This window comes from Bombus impatiens, unplaced genomic scaffold, assembly GCF_000188095.3.
Source record: "Bombus impatiens unplaced genomic scaffold, BIMP_2.2 scf_0967, whole genome shotgun sequence".
NCBI lineage: Eukaryota > Metazoa > Arthropoda > Insecta > Hymenoptera > Apidae > Bombus > Bombus impatiens.
Genome location: NT_177386.1, coordinates 409,883 through 428,206, shown reverse-complemented (window position 1 = coordinate 428,206; position 18,324 = coordinate 409,883). Strand labels below are relative to the sequence as shown.

Sequence of the window (18,324 nt, the reverse complement as noted above, 5' to 3'; positions counted from 1 at the left end):
ATTTCAACAGAGGATTTCTCAACGTTCGAAACCAAAGTAAAAATCGAGAAAAGAAAAGGACAAGAATCTATTTCTTAAAGAGATTCTAATTTGAAATAATAAATACGAACGAGAGGTATGATAGATAATTGCTTTATGTGTATTACCGCATATGATATTTGTTTATAGAGGTTCAAGTACGTATTTGGAATATTTCCGGCTCGAATAGAGAATCTGTATAGCTTTCATACAGAATGTTATTTATATCGAATGAATAATTACAGGTATTTAGAAACAATGATGCACCTGTTCAAAGGTAACGTCGGCTCCGGTATCTTTGCGTTAGGGGATGCTTTCAAGCATGCCGGACTGCTGCTGGCTCCGCCGCTTACTATGTTCCTCGGGGTTATTTGTGTTCACGCTCAACATATTCTTGTACGTATAACCCACTATTTTCTCTATTGTTTGCCTAAATAAATAACTACAATAATTCTATCTATTAATTTTTTTTTATAAAATAATATTAACATTACTTTCTTGTAAAATAGCATCGATATTCGTATACCGTTTACGATCGAATAAACTGCGGATGTTTATGCAAATTTATATCTTTCCAAACACGATTAAAACCTACTGAGAGATTTTTTTACCCACTAAGCATCGTAATAAGTGCGATATTATATTTAGGATATTTTGCATATATTGGGTTGGCAACTAAGTGAACCTAACCCCAACCTAACCTCAATACCTGTATCGTGTGGATTTTTTGTACTTTCCGATGCATAAACGCTCAGCCGGTATAGCAATCGATGTTAAATTCAATTTCTGAAACAACTAATGATCGTTATTCGTCATCTGCGTATATTCTTAATACAGCATGATAAATGGTTTTTGCGAGTCGTTCAATTACATAAATTCCAGCAAAGTATGAAAACCGTACGATACATGGTATACTAATCTCTTTGCTACGTTTACACCGTTCTCTTAAACGTTTGCCAAACCAAGCGATATTGCAATCTATTGAAATTTTACTATCGTATGCGAATAATAATCATCGTATTTTTTTAGAGGATGAATAATTTCAACGAACACTCAGCGGTTCTACTTAGTAATACGCTGTATTTTAGTTGTATTCTACAAACAGTATTTCCTACAGCATTGGAGAGCCGCATCGGCGATGGATTCTGCAGCCTAAAACAAAAAAAAAAATTCCTACAAACATATGTCCTGTTTGACCTTGTTTACGGGTTACAACGAGTTTCAATAAATTGGAATAACTCTATCGAAAGATGGAAGTGTTTGAACTAATTTCACTTACCTATTTACAAACACAACTCAACATCGAACCAACGATATCTGGATAGATGGAGAGAGCAAAACAGTCGACGATAAAACGTCTCCGATTTCGTGTTCGAATGCGAGCAGGTCGTTCCAAACATCTCTCGCGAAGCTATACAGTTACATGGAGTTTGTCGACAAAGAAACTCGCAATAGCTAGAAAGCAAGGTCAAATAGACGCTTGTTTACGCGAACTTCCTTTTATCGTCTTTATCTGCAAAATCGATCTGCTTCGATGCTGCGGGACACCCTGTATATTATACTCTATTTCTAATCGTTCTTAAGAAATGTAAATAGTTTTACGCCTTTAGCGGTAATACGAAGTAAAGTAAAAATTCTTCTTCGACGTTGTACGTAGACATTATCGTGTGTTTGCAGATTAAATGTAACGAAGAGGTGACGCGTCGCGTGAACGATGCGAGTGCCACGACTGGGTTTGCTGGCACCGTGGAATTGTGCTTCGCTACCGGCCCTCTAGCACTCCGAAAATACTCTGTGTTTATGAGGTACGTATATGTATAATGAGAAGACCATGAAATAGGGACACCATCGACTGTTCGTTCTAACGCCATACCACGCATTCTTATCTCGCGTCCCTCGTAGGAAATTCGTTATAAAAATACGACTAGAGAGTAAGAAAAAGATAGAATTATTAATTATCAGTTGTAGGTCTTATTTCAAACTTTTCATCTGTTTCTCCGCATTTCATTTTTTAATAGCACGCTTCGTTATCGTCCTCTTTTTTTCATCTGTTCTTACGATTTACACTACTATCCGCTTTGTTCCAGACAAATGGTTAATGTATTTTTATGTATCACGCAACTTGGATTTTGCTGCGTTTATTTCGTTTTCATTGCGAAGAATATGAAGCAGGTGAGCCACCAATTTTTAATTTCTTCCTTTCTGATCTTTTATTCGCATTTGTAATACGTAATTCCTATTAACTCTTTCAATATCAAGTACTCTGATCGTGAACGTTTCTCACGCACGATTTCCTGTAATTATCGTTCAGAGCACAATATCTTTCATACTGCGCAAAACAGCAATTAAACGTTACGTGTATTTTCATATATTTCCATTCCATTCGCTACCCTGAGTTTTTGCTATGTAACATTTCTACAAATTAGACGAAGCTTGTCTTCTTTTATTTGAAGTGCAATAAACCATCAGTGACCTATATCGGTGAGATTTCATTGGAGTCTTCGTTCGATCAAATTTATAGCTTTTAGGAAATTCTTATCTCACTCGTTTCAATATAAAACCGAAACATAGGAATTATATTTGGAGTTATATCTTTATTCGATCAAGTAAACATTTTCGAGTCAAGACATTTATCAACAACGAACAATTACCAATGGTGTTTTCCCAATTTAATAACTTCAGGTTTTTCGATAGGGATTTGTAAAGGAGAGAATTCTCGAGTTTTCATATTATTATTACATACCGATGATCCGTACTATAACCTCTTACGCAAGAGGTAAACTACCAACAAAAATTTGGTATCATTGCACATACATTTCATAGAAGCAAAGAATTAAAATAGAAAACATCAGTTAAGAATTTTCCTATCCTACAAACTCCTTGGTAAAACTTTATCAATATAAATATAATTATTGAAATATAATATAAATGTAATTTACAAAAGCGATTTCAAATCGTTGACGCTATTAAACGTACGCTATTTAAAGGGTTAACGATTGAAAAACAGTAAAATATGCTACAAAAAAGATACTAATAAATGACTAAAACGATTTTCTTTCATAGGTGTTGGACGTGTACGGAATCGAGATGGACGTTCATCAACATATGGCTGTGATCTTGATCCCGATAATGCTGAGCACGTGGATCAGGAACCTGAAGTACCTGGTGCCCATTTCGTCACTGGCGAATTTTCTGGTCATAGCTGGCTATGTGGCTACTATGTACATAATGTGCCACGATTTGCCGCCGATCCACGAGAGGCGGTATATCGCGGATTGGCACGAGCTGCCTCTGTTCTTTGGCACTGTGATATATTCTTTCGAGGGTATTACTTTGGTAAGCGATGCCGCGTTTGCACGTGCTTCTTCGTATTTATGTAACGCGTTATTTTCGCGACCAGTCACTTCGTTCACTTGGTTGTTTTGTTGCAATAAGAAACAAAATCAGGGGACGTTATGATACTCATTTTGGGATTGTCATTTTCGATGAAGTACTTCCTAAAGATTCTATTTCTATGTATATGATGTTTATTTTGGAAATTCGGTTGAAAGAGCGAAGATATTTCTGTCTTCCGCTGAAAATAGTTTTAATATATAATAAAGATTGTTAGCCAAAGATCGCTTACCAGTTGATATCGAATATCCGGATGTACACTGTTGGCCATAAATATTGTACATATCGATAGCCAAACCAAATTAAAGGCTTCTCACCGCTATTATTTTCTAGTTATTCTATCGTAAAGCTGTTATCTTATTCGCAGCATAAGCGTCTTGTAACGTAGGATATTAAATACTAAAGAATGCTAAATTACAAAAACAATGCAAAGAGTTTTGTGAACTTTAGTATGTAATATCACTATTGCGTTAGCGTTAAATTTACAATAGGAATAACGAGTTGAACGGTTATATAAGTCTCTCTATATATAACTGTATTTCCCTTTTTTCTTTTGGCCTACAAAAAAGCAACGTAGGAAGACATAGGAATAATATGAATAGATTTATTGAACTGCGCAGAGAATTTCTGACATTTATGCCGATAATCGATAACAAGTTAAAGAGAAGAATGATATATTGTTATAGTCTTCTATTCACTGATATCTGCCAGCTTATTCTGATTTTTATAAAACTGTTTCAATAATGAAATGCGATAAATTACTACAAAAACTTAGTTTCTGCAAATCCGCGTAATGTAGCAATAATGAAAAGATAATAACGAAGGAAGCGGTGCACAGATTATCCAATAAAAATAAAAAATTAAAAAAAAATTAAATGAACAAAATTAATTTGACGATTAAACATTATTTTCTTTAATTTTGAGTTGAATTTCCCAAACAATCCGATATTTTATTACGATAGAATTTTTTAAGACTCGACTTGTTAGTCATAATTCGATTGTCGATAAAAAGACATGTTTTTTCTGTTCTAACGAATATCCCGCTGTATTTTAGGTGTTACCCCTGAAGAACGAAATGAAGAAACCGAGCAATTTCAGTAAGCCACTGGGAGTCCTAAACGTTGGAATGGTAATTGTCGGTGGCATGTTCGTCGCGATGGGTTTTATATCTTATTTAAAATACGGCGACACAGTGGCCGGATCCGTTACGTTAAATCTCCAATCAAAGGAGGTGTAAGTATTCAAATTTACTTTTCTAAGTGAACATCAAATTCTTATCATTATCAATTGGTCGATAAAAATTCCTTTTATCTTACTTTATGTTAATCACTCGCTAAATTATATTCTGTACATAATTGCCAAACGTTATTTATCGATGCAAATTAATTGTCTCGTATATATTTTCATCAATATCTTGTTATACGCGTATGCGTATATTTACGAATTGATTTGCTAATTGAGTTCTATAGAATAGAAGTAGTTTATCGACGTCAAAACAGATCAGGCAAGTGATTAGCACATGTTTGTTTTACCATGTACGAAAGCAGAATTCTGTTATATCGACTCTATAGAAAATTATTATGCGTTCAGGTGATAAATCACGCTGCGTTCAGAATAATCGCAATACTATCACGCAAAGTGATAGAGAAAAGTAGCGAGACAGAAAAAAACAAAAAAAAAAAACAAAACAAAACACGTAGTTAAGAAAAAACTGTTTGTAACGTAATTTTCTGTTGCATACAAAGGGTGGATGGAAAAATCATCGGCGAGCATTTAAGGTTTCTATTTTATATGGGTTTCCTAGAAGTGTTGTGTTATTTTATCAAACTACTAGACCATTTGTATAATATTGTGACGTCGTGTTCCTTTTTTCATCAACACGCAATAATCAATTAGCCATACACATAGACGTTTCTTTGCGTTCTTCGTTTACGACTAAATTTGCATGTTGCGATAGATTTAACACAATTGGAATAATTATAACGATGACGAACGGCTGAATAAGTTTCTCGCATTTAACAGCAATTAATCAAAGAGACATAATTCGGATACTCATAAGACGTTATTGTGTTTTGCAGCTTACCTCAATGCATACAGGTTGCCATCTCGTTGAGTATATTACTCACGTATGCACTGCAATTTTACGTTCCCATTGCGATCATTTGGCCAAAGATCGTCAACCGTTTTGGCCCTTTCAAGTGGCCCGTTTTCGCAGAGACTGTTTTCCGTTCCTCGATGTGTTTCCTAACATGTAAGTTCTATAATGTAATATATAACATTATCGTCAATTTATCATCTGTAAGAATAGTCGAAATTGTTAACCCTGCTATGGACGAAAAATTTGTTCGAACCTTGGTTCTCATGTTCGATTATTTTAAACCCTTAAACGATTTGAAATTATAATAAATACTCTAAACGTTTTAAATCGTATAAACACAGCTGCAGAAAAATATTTTAAACACTCTGAATCACAAAGTTTTTTCACAGCATCCTTCCTTTTCTTAACCTCCTTTTGTCCTTCGACTCGATCACGGTCTCGTTTAAGAAGATTTCTTATTTGAAATATCAATTTGACGTTATCTTTCTTAAAATTACAAAACTTCTTTACGTAAAAAGTAGATTATTCGTTGTAATTAATTTTCGCCTGCCGGCTACAAACCGAATTTAATTTATTCTCACTCACACTCTCGCTCAACTTCGGTATACGCTCGATATAACTACACGTATTTATTATAATTCTTAAAAGTTAAAACAATTTCTAATTGGATCTGGTTTCTTTGGCCGTAGTCATGAAAATATGAGTTCACGCAAATATTCGTAATCTATTTAACAAAATCGAGGAAAATACCAATTTAATATCAAATCTGTATGTATAATTTAATTTGACCTTAGGACGCTGAAGGATTTCAAAGGTTTACCAACGTTTGAAGTTCTGCGGACATTCTTTGATTCTCCTTCAAACGTCCTAGGATTAACGTTAAATATATTTAATACTAATTTCACCTGTTATATCTAATTACAGTTGTCCTAGCTGAAGCGATACCTCAACTGGGTCTGTTCATATCATTGGTCGGCGCAGTAAGCAGCACCGCCTTGGCACTCGTATTTCCACCAATCATCGAAATGGTTGTATGCTGGCAGAACGCATCACTGGGCTTGTTTACGATATCGAAAGATATCCTGATAGTACTAATCGGTCTACTCGGTTTCGTTACCGGGACATACGAAAGCATCACGTCGATCATTAAGGCGTTTAGCACGTAATTAGGCTAGTTCGTTGTATAAATCGTTGTTAATATACTTTTTACTTGTATGTATATATATACACGCGCGGTATTATCAGGATCATGACATCTACGCGATCATATAGGCAATGATTATTCATTTGGACAGAGCCGGTCTTTTCTTTCTTTCTTTTTCTTTTTTTAATTTTTTAGATTACTGTTAATGTTAATGTTAATGTTGTTTATTAGCCTACCACATTTCTGTCGAACGAATCGTATACGAATCTTTGCGCGTTACATTCACTATTGTTCGAATCCTTCGTTTAGCATAATTTTCGCGTTCCGCATTCAGAAAAGGGTACTTCGTTATCTGTGATCCGTCTCTAAATCGATAATGCGAATTTTTCTAGTTCCACGAACAGGGTAATAAATCTCGTGCCCTTGAGGGGATTACAATTACCAATTTCTACGTTCGTCGTACTGTTGTCGATATTAGAATGATGCTAATATCGAGTACAGCACGATTTCAGGCAAATAAAATAGTTTTCCATGGGGTAATTTTGCAAGAATTACTTGATTTTATGGGGGAAGAAGTTTTTGAGAAATTGGTAATTGTGATCGAATTGTACATTGATATACAGTTGGTCATGAAAGTGGTTCGACCACCTTGAGACGACATATCGGTGAAAACAGAAATAATTCAAGATCTTTTTTCAACAACTATTTTTTATTTTCTCATACAGTAGTAATACACGACCTCGTGATTCGAAAACAAAAATAGACCGTATAGCAATATATTGTATATTAAGAACTTAGTACGAAAGACGGAGCATCTTTCAAATACACTCGCAAAGTCTTACCATTTTAATTTTGACGATTAACGAATGGATAAATATTTTAAAATGGATCTCATTTCATAGATTGAAATTACGAGGGAAAATATTTCATGGATATATGTAAGAAAGATGTTCAAATTTTTCGATTTTAAAAATCTGCGCATAATTTATCAGTTAATGGCCATCGCATGAGTATATGCCGTCCTCATATTATCTATAATTGAATTATAACGAAAAGAAATAGATAAAAAGATTAATTTTTTAAATTAAACTTTACTGTTTATAAAATATGGATATTTTTGTGATCAATTGTATGTCGCGCGATACGTGTCTATAATATATCATCGCCTATGTTATGAATAATTAACAGTGTTAGTTGTTCGTGTCCTGAACAGGACGTAACCGTAGATTTATATATATGATAGATGTATAGATTATTCGAGTAGATACACGAATTTTCCTTAAAAAAAGAAAGGTGAAAACTGATTGTTACTGCGAACTCGCGTAATATATATATATGTGTATACATAACTCATGCGACAAGAAAGGAAAGCAATCAAAATGACGTACAAAACAGAGTGTTGGCCGATAGACGTTGAAAAGTGTATAATATTATAATGACAATGATCATACTCGACGATCGTGCAATATGAAAAGACAATCGCGTGGATTTTATTCGAAAATGTAATTTCTCGCCGACGGAATATTGCGTGACTTTCAACTTTTAATTGGTATCGTTGGATCGTACGTAATAATTTCTATTAGATCATTTAATTTCTAAGTATTTAAGACTAAGAATTTGATATATAATACGCTACTGAATGTTATTATGCATGCAATTTCTGTATCATTAATTTTCAATTTTTCGTCATTTTGTTACACCAAGAGGTCATTAATTATTTTATTCGAATTTACATTTCACGCAATAAAAGCGATTAATGATTTCTGTTATGTGGAATATTGGAGATAAATTTTATTTTGTACTCCTTAGTTTTTGCGATGGAGTAGAAAATGCAACGTGAAATGCTCGAAATTTCTTTCTTACTTTGTATGGAATTAAATCGCCGCTTGCGAATCCAATAGTACAAGTTAAGAGTTAAAAGTTCGATTGAATTTTGTTCGAACGTATCGATTGTGATTTTTTGTATTATAGTTACGTGGATGGAACTGTATCAAATCTGTGATATAGTGATCAGCGTTTTAAATACGAAACAGCGAAACGAATATATTTTTTGAATATACTGTACGATTAAATCAGAGAAAACAAATTTGTATTAAATATTTAGATCATCAACATCATCACGATGAGGCATATTGGTCATTTTGTACTACGCTATCGATGGTCTTGGCACTGATAAATTTTTTTACCATTTCTACACATTGTGATTGTCATAAATGATTATTGTTAAAAAAATTGTTTGTAAGATGATAATTCTTGTGCTATAGTTGTTATAAAGCGTAAATTTCTTTTCTCTCGCGACGACTGGAGATTCTTCGAACAAATGTATTTGAGGACCACCAGGCAAAGACATGATAAACCACGTTTTCCACTTTTCGTGGAACAATAATTTAAAATTCGACACTCTTCTTATTTGAATAACACTATGCTGTTAAATATTTAAAAAATAACGACCCGTAGAATATAGAATATATCGTAACGTTAGTTACGTCATTGTTCTTTTACGGAAAAACAAATTCTATATCTTATGAAAAGCTTTGTAGCTGTCGCTTATTAATATCGTTATTATATCTTTCGACCTATCAGATTTTTCTTTTCTTCAGCTACCACATTGACGTATTCTCCCTCGCATTAAAATAAAAAATGTACAAATATGAGCTTACCATGTTTTTCTACAGTGGTCTTCATTTGTAATAATGGTAACGTCGACTCAATGTATATTTTATTTATTCGCATATCGCGGTATGATCGATAATTATAAAGGAGAATGGTAAAGGAAACAATGAGAAATTGTACATTGTTCGACAATGTTGTTGTTGTTGTACAGTGTCATCGATCGACAAACTTTACTTTAATACCTTTTTATATATGTATAGATATATAGATACAAAAAACAAAACATGATAAATTAAACAAAGATAAGAGAAGAATAATGAAAAAAAAGTATGCGGAAAATCAAGTCGAAACAGTATAAAACTTCGATACCTGTGTTTTCAGAAATATACAGAACGATTTTTCTAGTACACGAGCCTCGAGAAAGCAAGCTTACTAACACAGTTCCATTTCATTTTGCACAACTTGCCAATGAGTAGGGAGAAACCAGTCGAATTAATTAAGAACGCGGTACTCTTCAAAAAACAAATAACTAAATACAAAAAATTCACTTTTCTATTCGTCTTATCGCATTTAGAGATAGCGAGATATTAGTGAGATACTAGTGAGATATCAGTAGAAAAGTGAAAGATAGTAGTGTTCCTTGTGAAAAAATTAAACATACCGAGTATTATCGTTAAAAATAATATTTTGCAGCAATTTATTAATCAATAATTTTTACAGTAACTTGCGTCCAATGTCTGACGATGGATTTGTCCAGAATTTTTCCTTAGGACGCATTGTAGCGTAATAGTATTAGCTTATTCGCTGCCAGGCAAATTTGAAGCGTCTTGCCCTAGACGCCAAGATTTTCTTTTAAAGAAAACATGAAATTTCACAAAATCTAGTAATATTCAATTGCAGATACGGTAATAAAACGGCGTTTATAGTAATTTACAAACAAAAAAATACCCTATGAGATAACTGATAGTTGGCAATCTTGGTACATACGCTTACCACGAGATATCTCTTAGTTGGCAGTGAATGGGTTAACCATTTTTAAGGCGATTCAAAGTCATCGAACGGCGCAGCGAGAGCGATATGTATTGCCCTGCCTCGGAGTACAAATTCTTTCTCAGGGATAGTTTATACGTACAGATACTTTTGTTACGTGTCCTGTTTTTTTCCTTTTCTTTTTTTCTTTTTCTAAGATGTTTGAGGTGTAAAGTGATTAACTTTTCTTTGAAGGGAGGCTGATGAATGAGAGTTAATAAACGTGCGAGACAAAACGTGTTGTCTGTTCCATGTACCACTGTGTTGGTCGATTAACGAATCGTTGACAAATAAAGTCGTTCGAAATTGATTTACCGAATGTCGATTGGCCTCCGTGGATCTTTTTCGTTATTATTTAAATAATCATCAGAGGTATATTTTTACTGATTCTTTGAAAAACAACTTAAATTTTCGAGTTATTCGAATCGTTGAATTATCTGTTACAAGAAACGTGGTTCGAGCTTTCGAGTATTGATTATTTCTAAGAAATATCGATCGGTCGCGTGAATCTCCTTTTTGTTTTTCAGACGATCGTTGAAGATTGATTTTTGAATTATTTTTTGAGAAGAAAAACAAAAGTTTGCGAGTAACATCCTACTTTAAATTTGGCTCCAGCCTCGGAATATCGACTATTTCTACTGAATATCGATTATTCATGAGTATTCCCTTGTATCTTGTGCTTTATATATCAGAGGACATTTTGAAATTATCTTTAAGAAGGAGAACAGGAGACTACGAGTATTATCCTGCTTCGAAATTAATTTAAACTTTGGGATATTGATTGTTTCTACTAAATGTTCATTGACTACGTGTATTTTTTTACTTGGTAATGGAACGATCATAGGAAACATCTTTGAACTATTTCCTAAAGAAGGAACGTCAGAGTATAAAACTAATAACTCGCTTGAAGTTTGATTCAAGCCTTTGGAATGGCTTAGATCGAATTATTCGTTGAAACGTCCTGAACTTATCGGTAAAGCTCCTTCGCGTTCTGAAGTTCGACGAAACATTTCGTCGATCTGAGACAGAAAAGAGATACTGGTTTATTCGATTAAAGATAAGTAATTGTCGTTTTTCAGCAATGGATTGCAGCGAGGAAGAGGTATAATCTTACTTTTACGTGTTCAATTTTCACTTACTCGACGTTGCTTCTTTTAGTTGACGAAAATCAATGTCTTCCGATTAAACATTCTCATTCCACTGATGGAGATCTTGGACGTGTACGCGTCGTTTAAAGAAGAATTAAGTCCAGATGAGTTTTGCATTCGTTTGTTTGTTAACGAAGGCTCGAGAGAAAAATGCAAACCACATCACGATCCTGTTATGGAACGTTTCAGGAATATCGAAGAATTTAAGGTTAAATTTAAAGAAATCTGTTTACCAAAATCACTCACGGAACAAGTATATAAATATGTTGGATTTTTAAGGCTTTGTCAGTTTCGTTGCAAAATGTAATCATCGATTTATTCATGAATATCGTTCGTTACACGGTTTTCTTGGACTCAATAAGTAAAGATTATCTGGATAAACAGAACTGTCGCAATTACAACGATTTGTCTCAGACCATAGGTAAGCTACGAAGGTATTCGTAATGAAATAACCAGAGAATAACTATTTCCATAATACTTTATGGAAAATAAAATGAACGAATTCTTTGGGTAGTCCATATTTTAATTTTTACTAATTGCCTTCCTCTATTCATGTTTCCGTGAGTTCGATCACGTCGAATGTCTTCAAATATTCTCACACCTCCTTGTCCTTACTTATTAGCCCTGCTACATTCCAGAAGCACATTTTCATCCCCTTTGTAGTCCCCCCCTTTTTCCCCTTTTTTCATTTTTCTTCCCCTCTCTTTCTTTCCTCCTCCAGCCTCTCTTCATTTTCGTTCTACCTGTACCATCTGTTTTCTATTTTTAGTTCCTTATATCCTATCTTTACATATTCGCCCTTTTTCCTTCTTACTCTGGCTACCCTTCTCACGCGTTGCTGTACCTCCCTTTCTTTTCTTGTCAGATCGTCGTCTATGTATATCCCCTTTTCCAGTTTTCTTTTCTCCTTCATTATCCTTATTTTTTCCTCCATTGATTTCATCGTCGCCGCTATTATTGTGCTCTTTTCCCCCACCCTTATCTTATGTGTTCTTTCTACTTCAGCCCCTATTCTCATTTTTTCGCTTACGAACTCCTCTACTGTCTCTTCAAATAAAATGAATGACATTCAATTTATGTTAAATATATATGCAACGAATATCGCAAATATATTTCTTTCTTCGGAAGATGAGTATCATCTATCTATTTTGATTAATAAAATAATAATTATTATTTTAGAATTTAGTTAAGAATTTCATTTTTCAGTGTTTGTGTACATCTTATCATACAGAATATGCAGCTTGTTTTTCGAAGATTCGATCGATTGCTTCGTTCGCTTTAAAGTAAAGAAAATGTTGTCGCTCGTTGTATATCTTCTTCGCACGGAAACTCTCAATCTTTTCCATGAGAAGGGTTGCTTGACGTACGAGGAAGATTTCGTGGAGGGAAACCTGGTTCTGCCATTTTTAGAGGCAACGCCGTGTTTAGAGGTTCGTTCTACCGTTTTTTACAGCGGTTCTGTTGGACATAATGGATAACGAGTTTCGTTCTAATTAAGTTGTTGTTTAATCGATCTGAAGAAACTACAGCAGCAGTTAAAGCAGCACATACGAAATACGAAGATTCCTAAAAAGGAATCGACTATTCCTGTCTTTATGAACGTTTTAAATCGACCAAGAACCGGTTTGAAAGTGCCACCCGGTACACCTGAAGTGAGTAACTTAGTTACAACTTGAGACGCGATTAATGTTTATTTGCAAAGTATATTTAATTTATCAATTTTTAGGTTAGTTAGGTACCGCGATTGGAGCTTTTTCTTATTAAAGATTGTCCGTTTAACAACTGACCGGCACCATTTTGAAATTTCCCGCCATCTATTTAACTCGCCGATTAATCGCGCGACTTTCAATTTTCCTTTATTCACCTTCGATAAAAATCAAGTCGACCTAAATTGCTTTTCCAAATAACTGTGATTCGTCTTTGAATTGAGATCGGATGACATCGCTTAAGATTTCTAAACAATTTCCAATACCTTTTTAACGATCTATGCCTAATAGTCTTTACCGCTCGTTATGAAGTAGCAAGTAGTGGCCTTCGATTGACCTTCAGCGCCAGCTAGGTGGCTTTCAGCGACCTTCAAACGGTTTTTTTTTACAAAAAGATCGCTAGAATTCTCGATAAGACTTGCAAAAGGTATTCCTATGCTTCTTAAAAAATTTCTAAAATTTTCATAAAATTTCTTTTCGTATAGGTATGGAGAAGTTAATAAAATTAAACGAACTTTATACTTATAAGTTAAAGACGTTGAATTAAGGTTTCCTCTTTTGAAGACTCATATCCCGGATAGGACCTGTCGGCGATGAAGTTCACGCGTCAAATTCCAAAGACGAATTACCTTAAACCGTCAACGGAGAGAAAATTGGAGCTTTTGAGCGCAACTAACAGGATAAATGCTATGAGATTATTGAAGGACGCGAACGAGAATGCACCAAGTTGCTTCTATCGGCGTAAAGATTCAGACAACTCGGTAGAGAAAGAGAAACCAAAGGCAACTTTCGTGGGAAAATCGGTTCCGAAATTTAAGGTGCAGAAAACGCTGGCGAGATCTGCTGTCTATGCAAATTTTATCATTTTTTTATAACTTTCTTTACATTTCTCATTTATTTGAATCGATTTGAAATCAAACTTCTGTTACATCTTTCTTGTATCCGAAAGTTGATCACGGCTGTTTATAAATTATCGTAGAATTTATTAATTATAGCCAGTCGAGGTAAAACAGACAGCAGCTTCGACGTTAAGAGAGTGCGCGCGTGTGATCAACATGGAAGAGAAAGAAATAAAAAGGTAACTATACCGGCGTACGAATGCACTGTCAATAAGACAAATTAATTTTTATTTGACATACTAAGTAATTAATTCAAGTATGAATATTACGAAATAAATTATTTCTGTATCTCACTGTGCGTTATTTCTGTTTTATCGGTTAAATGTAATAAAAAGGAAATATTAACTCATATATATATACATAGTTCCATGAAGATAGAAAAGAGCGATTTAATTGCGTTATCTTCTCTCCTCGTTTCCAAATATTTCCTAATTATATTTCCTCTTGGAATCCTAATGAAATTGTAGATTGAAAGCATTAGCCGAAGGAGGTACCGATCCAGCTTCGATACTGAAATTCCAAGAAGAAAGACGTCAGCAACAAAAAGAGGAAGAATTATTAAAGATACAAGAGAAACATCTATTGGCTTTGCTAAGCCGTGAGAATGCTTTCATTGCGAAACAATCGCTGTTGAACGATGTGAAAGCGCACGCAGAGAGCGTTCGAAAGGAGGTATGCGCTTGATAGAAGATACGTATTTTATCGAATGATTACAGACGATCTTAATATTCCTGTGTAAGATAGTGAAAGGAATGACGATATCAGATAAAAGTTTCTATCAACGATCGATCTCCTTTACGTAAATATTTTAGTAGATATGAATTTAGGATATGAATTTTTCTTTTCTCGTCACTTTGTTCTTAAAGAAGCAAGAACTTTACGACAAGTTAGAGAAATGGAGAGAGAATCACAACAGGGAGATGATGGAAATCGTTGTAAAGTGCCGCGAAGTCGAACGGGCCTCTCGTGAAGCTTTTAATGCCATGGTCGACGAGAAAAGGCAGAAAGGTAAAAAATTCTGTATTACAGCTAGGATAAACCTTGGCTTGTTCCTTTTTCGTAAATGAAGTACTCTGACCCATTTATAATTTCCTCTATAACGAATATTAATAAAAATACGTCTTCGTTAAAAATATTTCCTTAAGGAAAAATTAATAAAATGGTAATTTTTCGAACTATCAGCCGCAGAGGTGACCGAAGAATCGCGGCAATTGAAAGCCCAGTTGGTCAAGCAGAGAGAGGAAGAAACTGGCAGGAAGATTAAATTGATCCAAGAAATTAAGACGCTTCAATCTTTACGGGCATTGCCATCGATCAAGGATTTCGATCCAACAGAATCAAGCGGTCTTGGTCTTCTTTGTGAAATGTCCTTGGCTGAGGTTCGTAGCATTTCCATTAAACGATTAATAATTAACGATTAGCTTATCGTGCCTCAAGTGTTCCTCCCTTTAGTCAATTATTATCCTCCCTTTATTTGAATTAGAGATCGGTTGAAATTAGGAAAAACCGTGTACGTCGTCTTTCTGTGATTCGATCACGTTTAAGAGCGTCTATGTGATTAAAGTCACCTAGTTCTTACAGGGATACGAGAAAAACAATAAACAACGTTAGAGTAGAGTTGAAAGAGTTGATCGAGACATCGGAGAGTAGAGTTGAGAGAAGAGAGAAGAGAGAGAGAGAGAGAGAGAGAGTGTGTTAAAGACGAGAGTTGCCAAATAACTGTAAAGTTATTTGAGGTAGATACGAGTATCGCATTTAGTTGCAGTTAAAGAAACATCGTTTTCTGTCCAATTAACACCTGTATATTCAATTCATTATTAATAAATTAGAGTAAGTAAATCAAAGTATGTAATCGGGGAAAAATTGATATCTTAATTTCCACGATACTACAGTTGAAAGAGAGATTATTTTGGACCAAGATGAAATTGGACGAGGAAACAAAGGAGAGAAAATCTGTTATTTATCGAGAACGCGAAAGGCAGAAAAACTTGATCAACGAAACGAGAAAAGCGCTCGAAGAATATAAAGCGAGCAAGTTAGTTGTAAAACTATTACATATCGCTAATTATTTGCGGTAAGTTAATTGTAGTAAAAATATGGAAGAATTCCTAACATTTATGTAGTTTATTGACAACAAAAACGGTATATAAAGTGAAAGAAGTGAGCTTTAAAAACGAGGAAAAAGAAATTAATTTCCTTCTTTTTTATATTTTATTGATAAAAGAAATGATACAAAATGTAACACAGGAGAGTGATTTTTTTTTTTTGAATTCAATGTGTTACAGCGTGTGACATAGTCCGCGCGTAGAGAGTCACCGGACGTAACACAATGTTTCTCATATTAGAACCGAAGCAATACGTAAATATCCCATAAACGTAATAGTCTTGCTCAACAATTAATTTGAAATTCTGAAAATGTAAAAAATTGAAGGGTTCGCAAACAATAAAATGAAATATTGCGTTAACGCGCCTTTAGAAAAATGATAGGCGAGAACACGTTTAAATTTATTTTAGTAAAGCTACAGTCATCGTAGCAAAACGATCCTAAGAAGGAAAAGAATTCATTTGTAAGAGCAATTATTTATCAATTTTCAGGCGTGCTGTTTTTCTGGCTAAATCACGGCAACGATTACAGCCTGTTAGCTCACCAGAGATCGACGCGTTGCGAAAAAGACTGGAAGAACAGAAAGCACTAAGGTCACAGAAAGGAACGGTATCTATTTCGAAATAAACGAATTAAAGAATTTATTCGTTCAGATAGAACGTTTCAATTACGATAAATTATTTAGATTTATTATCTATTTATCTATTAATTCCGTGATCACTGTGTGATAGTATGATAAAGCAGAAATCTTTTTTAAAATTAATAGCGTATTAATAACGAATATTACGAAGCAAATGTTTAATGATAAAGCCTGTTTGCGAATTTATAATTAAAAATTCACAAGTCATTTTTTAGAGATAATTTTTGAAAATAAATCAAGATAAGATAAATAAATAAAAGTGATATGAATTTAAATACTAATATTTAAGTGTGACTCCTGCTGATAGAGATTAAAATGGAAAATTACCCAAATATTATGCAACAACTGCAGAGTAATATTTAGAAGGCAACAATTGCGTAGCATAAACGTCGGCAGAAACGTTTATGCTATCCATTTATATATATATATCACTTTTTAAAAATTTCACAATATGAATATTAAGGAAGACTTAATTGATTTATTCCACTATCTTGGTAAAATTGCAGACGCGTTTTTCTTTCTATCTTTCGCTGCAAATTCTACGATGTAATATAAGAACGCGGATTAAATCGTTTGAATAGATAGATTTACAATTATCTTTTATGTAGTATAGTATATTTAGTATTCCACAAATGATACGAAATTTCATACTTTTCAGTAAGACGATACCTCTAATAATATGACACGAACTGAAAAACGAACAATTGTTATAAGATAGAAACTCATCGTGTTTATTATCTTGCACAACTCAGCTTGAAATAAACCAATATTACGATGTTTTGTTACGATACGATAATCAACGTTACAAATCAGCCGATTCCCTATTTCCGTTAAGATAATAGAGGCGATTGAAATTATTATAACACTGAGTTAACAGATTAAAAATACGCTTTATTTACAACGACTTGAAAAACTTAAGTGTTTACACGTGGTGCGTGTAGACGTGTTCTCGACGAAGAGAAATTAAGATGTCAACTGATCGAAGATAGACTAGTAAGTGAGTTTCGGTAACAGTGATGATAAAGAAGAAAACTACTGATGGGTGTGTCTAGACGGGACTATCGGATTCCTTGATAACAATCTTGATTAGGAAAGAAAGGGCAACAGTCGTCGTTGCTAATCTGACGAGAAAGAGATTGGCGAGTAAGGATGGGTCCTGGTCGTCCCCAATCAAAGTCGCTCGTGGATGGCATTGTACATTGGAAAAACTCCTTCTCTCGTATTTCCTTGGAATGAATAACAATCCTAAGAAACGCTTCAACTTAAAACATACTTTTTATCTTATGCATAAACGATTAATTTATAATATGCTTGATGCAAAGTATTCTTTCAACAATATCAATCGTATGTAAGTCGTTCTGTTAGAAAAATTTACAATTTGCTCAGCTGGACTGAGTGATCAGTCCAGCTGGGCAAATTGTAAAGTACAAATTAAATGATATAAAAGAAGTCGTCCCAGATTTCTCGAGTCAAACCTTGTTGATACATTCTATAAGCGAAGGCAAAATAAAAATATCATAAAAAGACACATA

At 34.1% G+C, this 18,324-nt stretch overlaps 2 protein-coding genes across 4 annotated transcripts; both read left to right on the top strand.

The window, feature by feature from the left end:
• Positions 1-234: 234 nt before the first annotated feature.
• On the top strand, positions 235-9,772 carry LOC100744108 (proton-coupled amino acid transporter 1). 2 transcript variants are annotated; one of them, XM_012391184.3, is made up of 8 exons: positions 235-414; positions 1,696-1,823; positions 2,106-2,190; positions 3,082-3,354; positions 4,466-4,644; positions 5,157-5,189; positions 5,490-5,662; positions 6,434-9,772. In XM_012391184.3, the coding sequence occupies exons 1-8, from the start codon at positions 250-252 to the stop codon at positions 6,673-6,675; spliced, it is 1,278 nt and encodes a 425-aa protein (XP_012246607.1). In that variant the 5' UTR covers positions 235-249; the 3' UTR covers positions 6,676-9,772. The 2 variants fall into 2 exon arrangements, with proteins under 2 accessions (XP_012246607.1, XP_012246608.1); XM_012391185.3 differs by lacking the exon at positions 5,157-5,189.
• A 982-nt stretch (positions 9,773-10,754) lies between these two features.
• Positions 10,755-18,161, top strand: LOC100743995 (calponin homology domain-containing protein DDB_G0272472). 2 transcript variants are annotated; one of them, XM_033323398.1, is made up of 11 exons: positions 10,755-11,651; positions 11,723-11,864; positions 12,650-12,873; positions 12,964-13,095; positions 13,731-13,967; positions 14,145-14,227; positions 14,516-14,720; positions 14,915-15,056; positions 15,231-15,427; positions 15,941-16,122; positions 16,644-18,161. In XM_033323398.1, exons 1-11 carry the CDS (start codon positions 11,499-11,501, stop codon positions 16,777-16,779), a joined length of 1,833 nt encoding a protein of 610 aa, XP_033179289.1. In that variant the 5' UTR covers positions 10,755-11,498; the 3' UTR covers positions 16,780-18,161. The 2 variants fall into 2 exon arrangements, with proteins under 2 accessions (XP_033179289.1, XP_024226580.1); XM_024370812.2 differs by lacking the exon at positions 13,731-13,967.
• Positions 18,162-18,324: the final 163 nt, after the last annotated feature.

Bases quoted from the DNA above. Each gene is read 5' to 3' on its own strand.
- LOC100744108 (XM_012391184.3), top strand. From the start codon at position 250: ATGAATAATTACAGGTATTTAGAAACAATGATGCACCTGTTCAAAGGT. The intron at 2,191-3,081 runs GTGAGCCACCAA...TTTCTTTCATAG, and splicing joins TTGCGAAGAATATGAAGCAG to GTGTTGGACGTGTACGGAAT. The intron at 3,355-4,465 runs GTAAGCGATGCC...GCTGTATTTTAG, and splicing joins CTTTCGAGGGTATTACTTTG to GTGTTACCCCTGAAGAACGA.
- LOC100743995 (XM_033323398.1), top strand. From the start codon at position 11,499: ATGGAGATCTTGGACGTGTACGCGTCGTTTAAAGAAGAATTAAGTCCA. The intron at 11,652-11,722 runs GTTAAATTTAAA...TGGATTTTTAAG, and splicing joins GGAATATCGAAGAATTTAAG to GCTTTGTCAGTTTCGTTGCA. The intron at 14,228-14,515 runs GTAACTATACCG...ATGAAATTGTAG, and splicing joins GAAGAGAAAGAAATAAAAAG to ATTGAAAGCATTAGCCGAAG.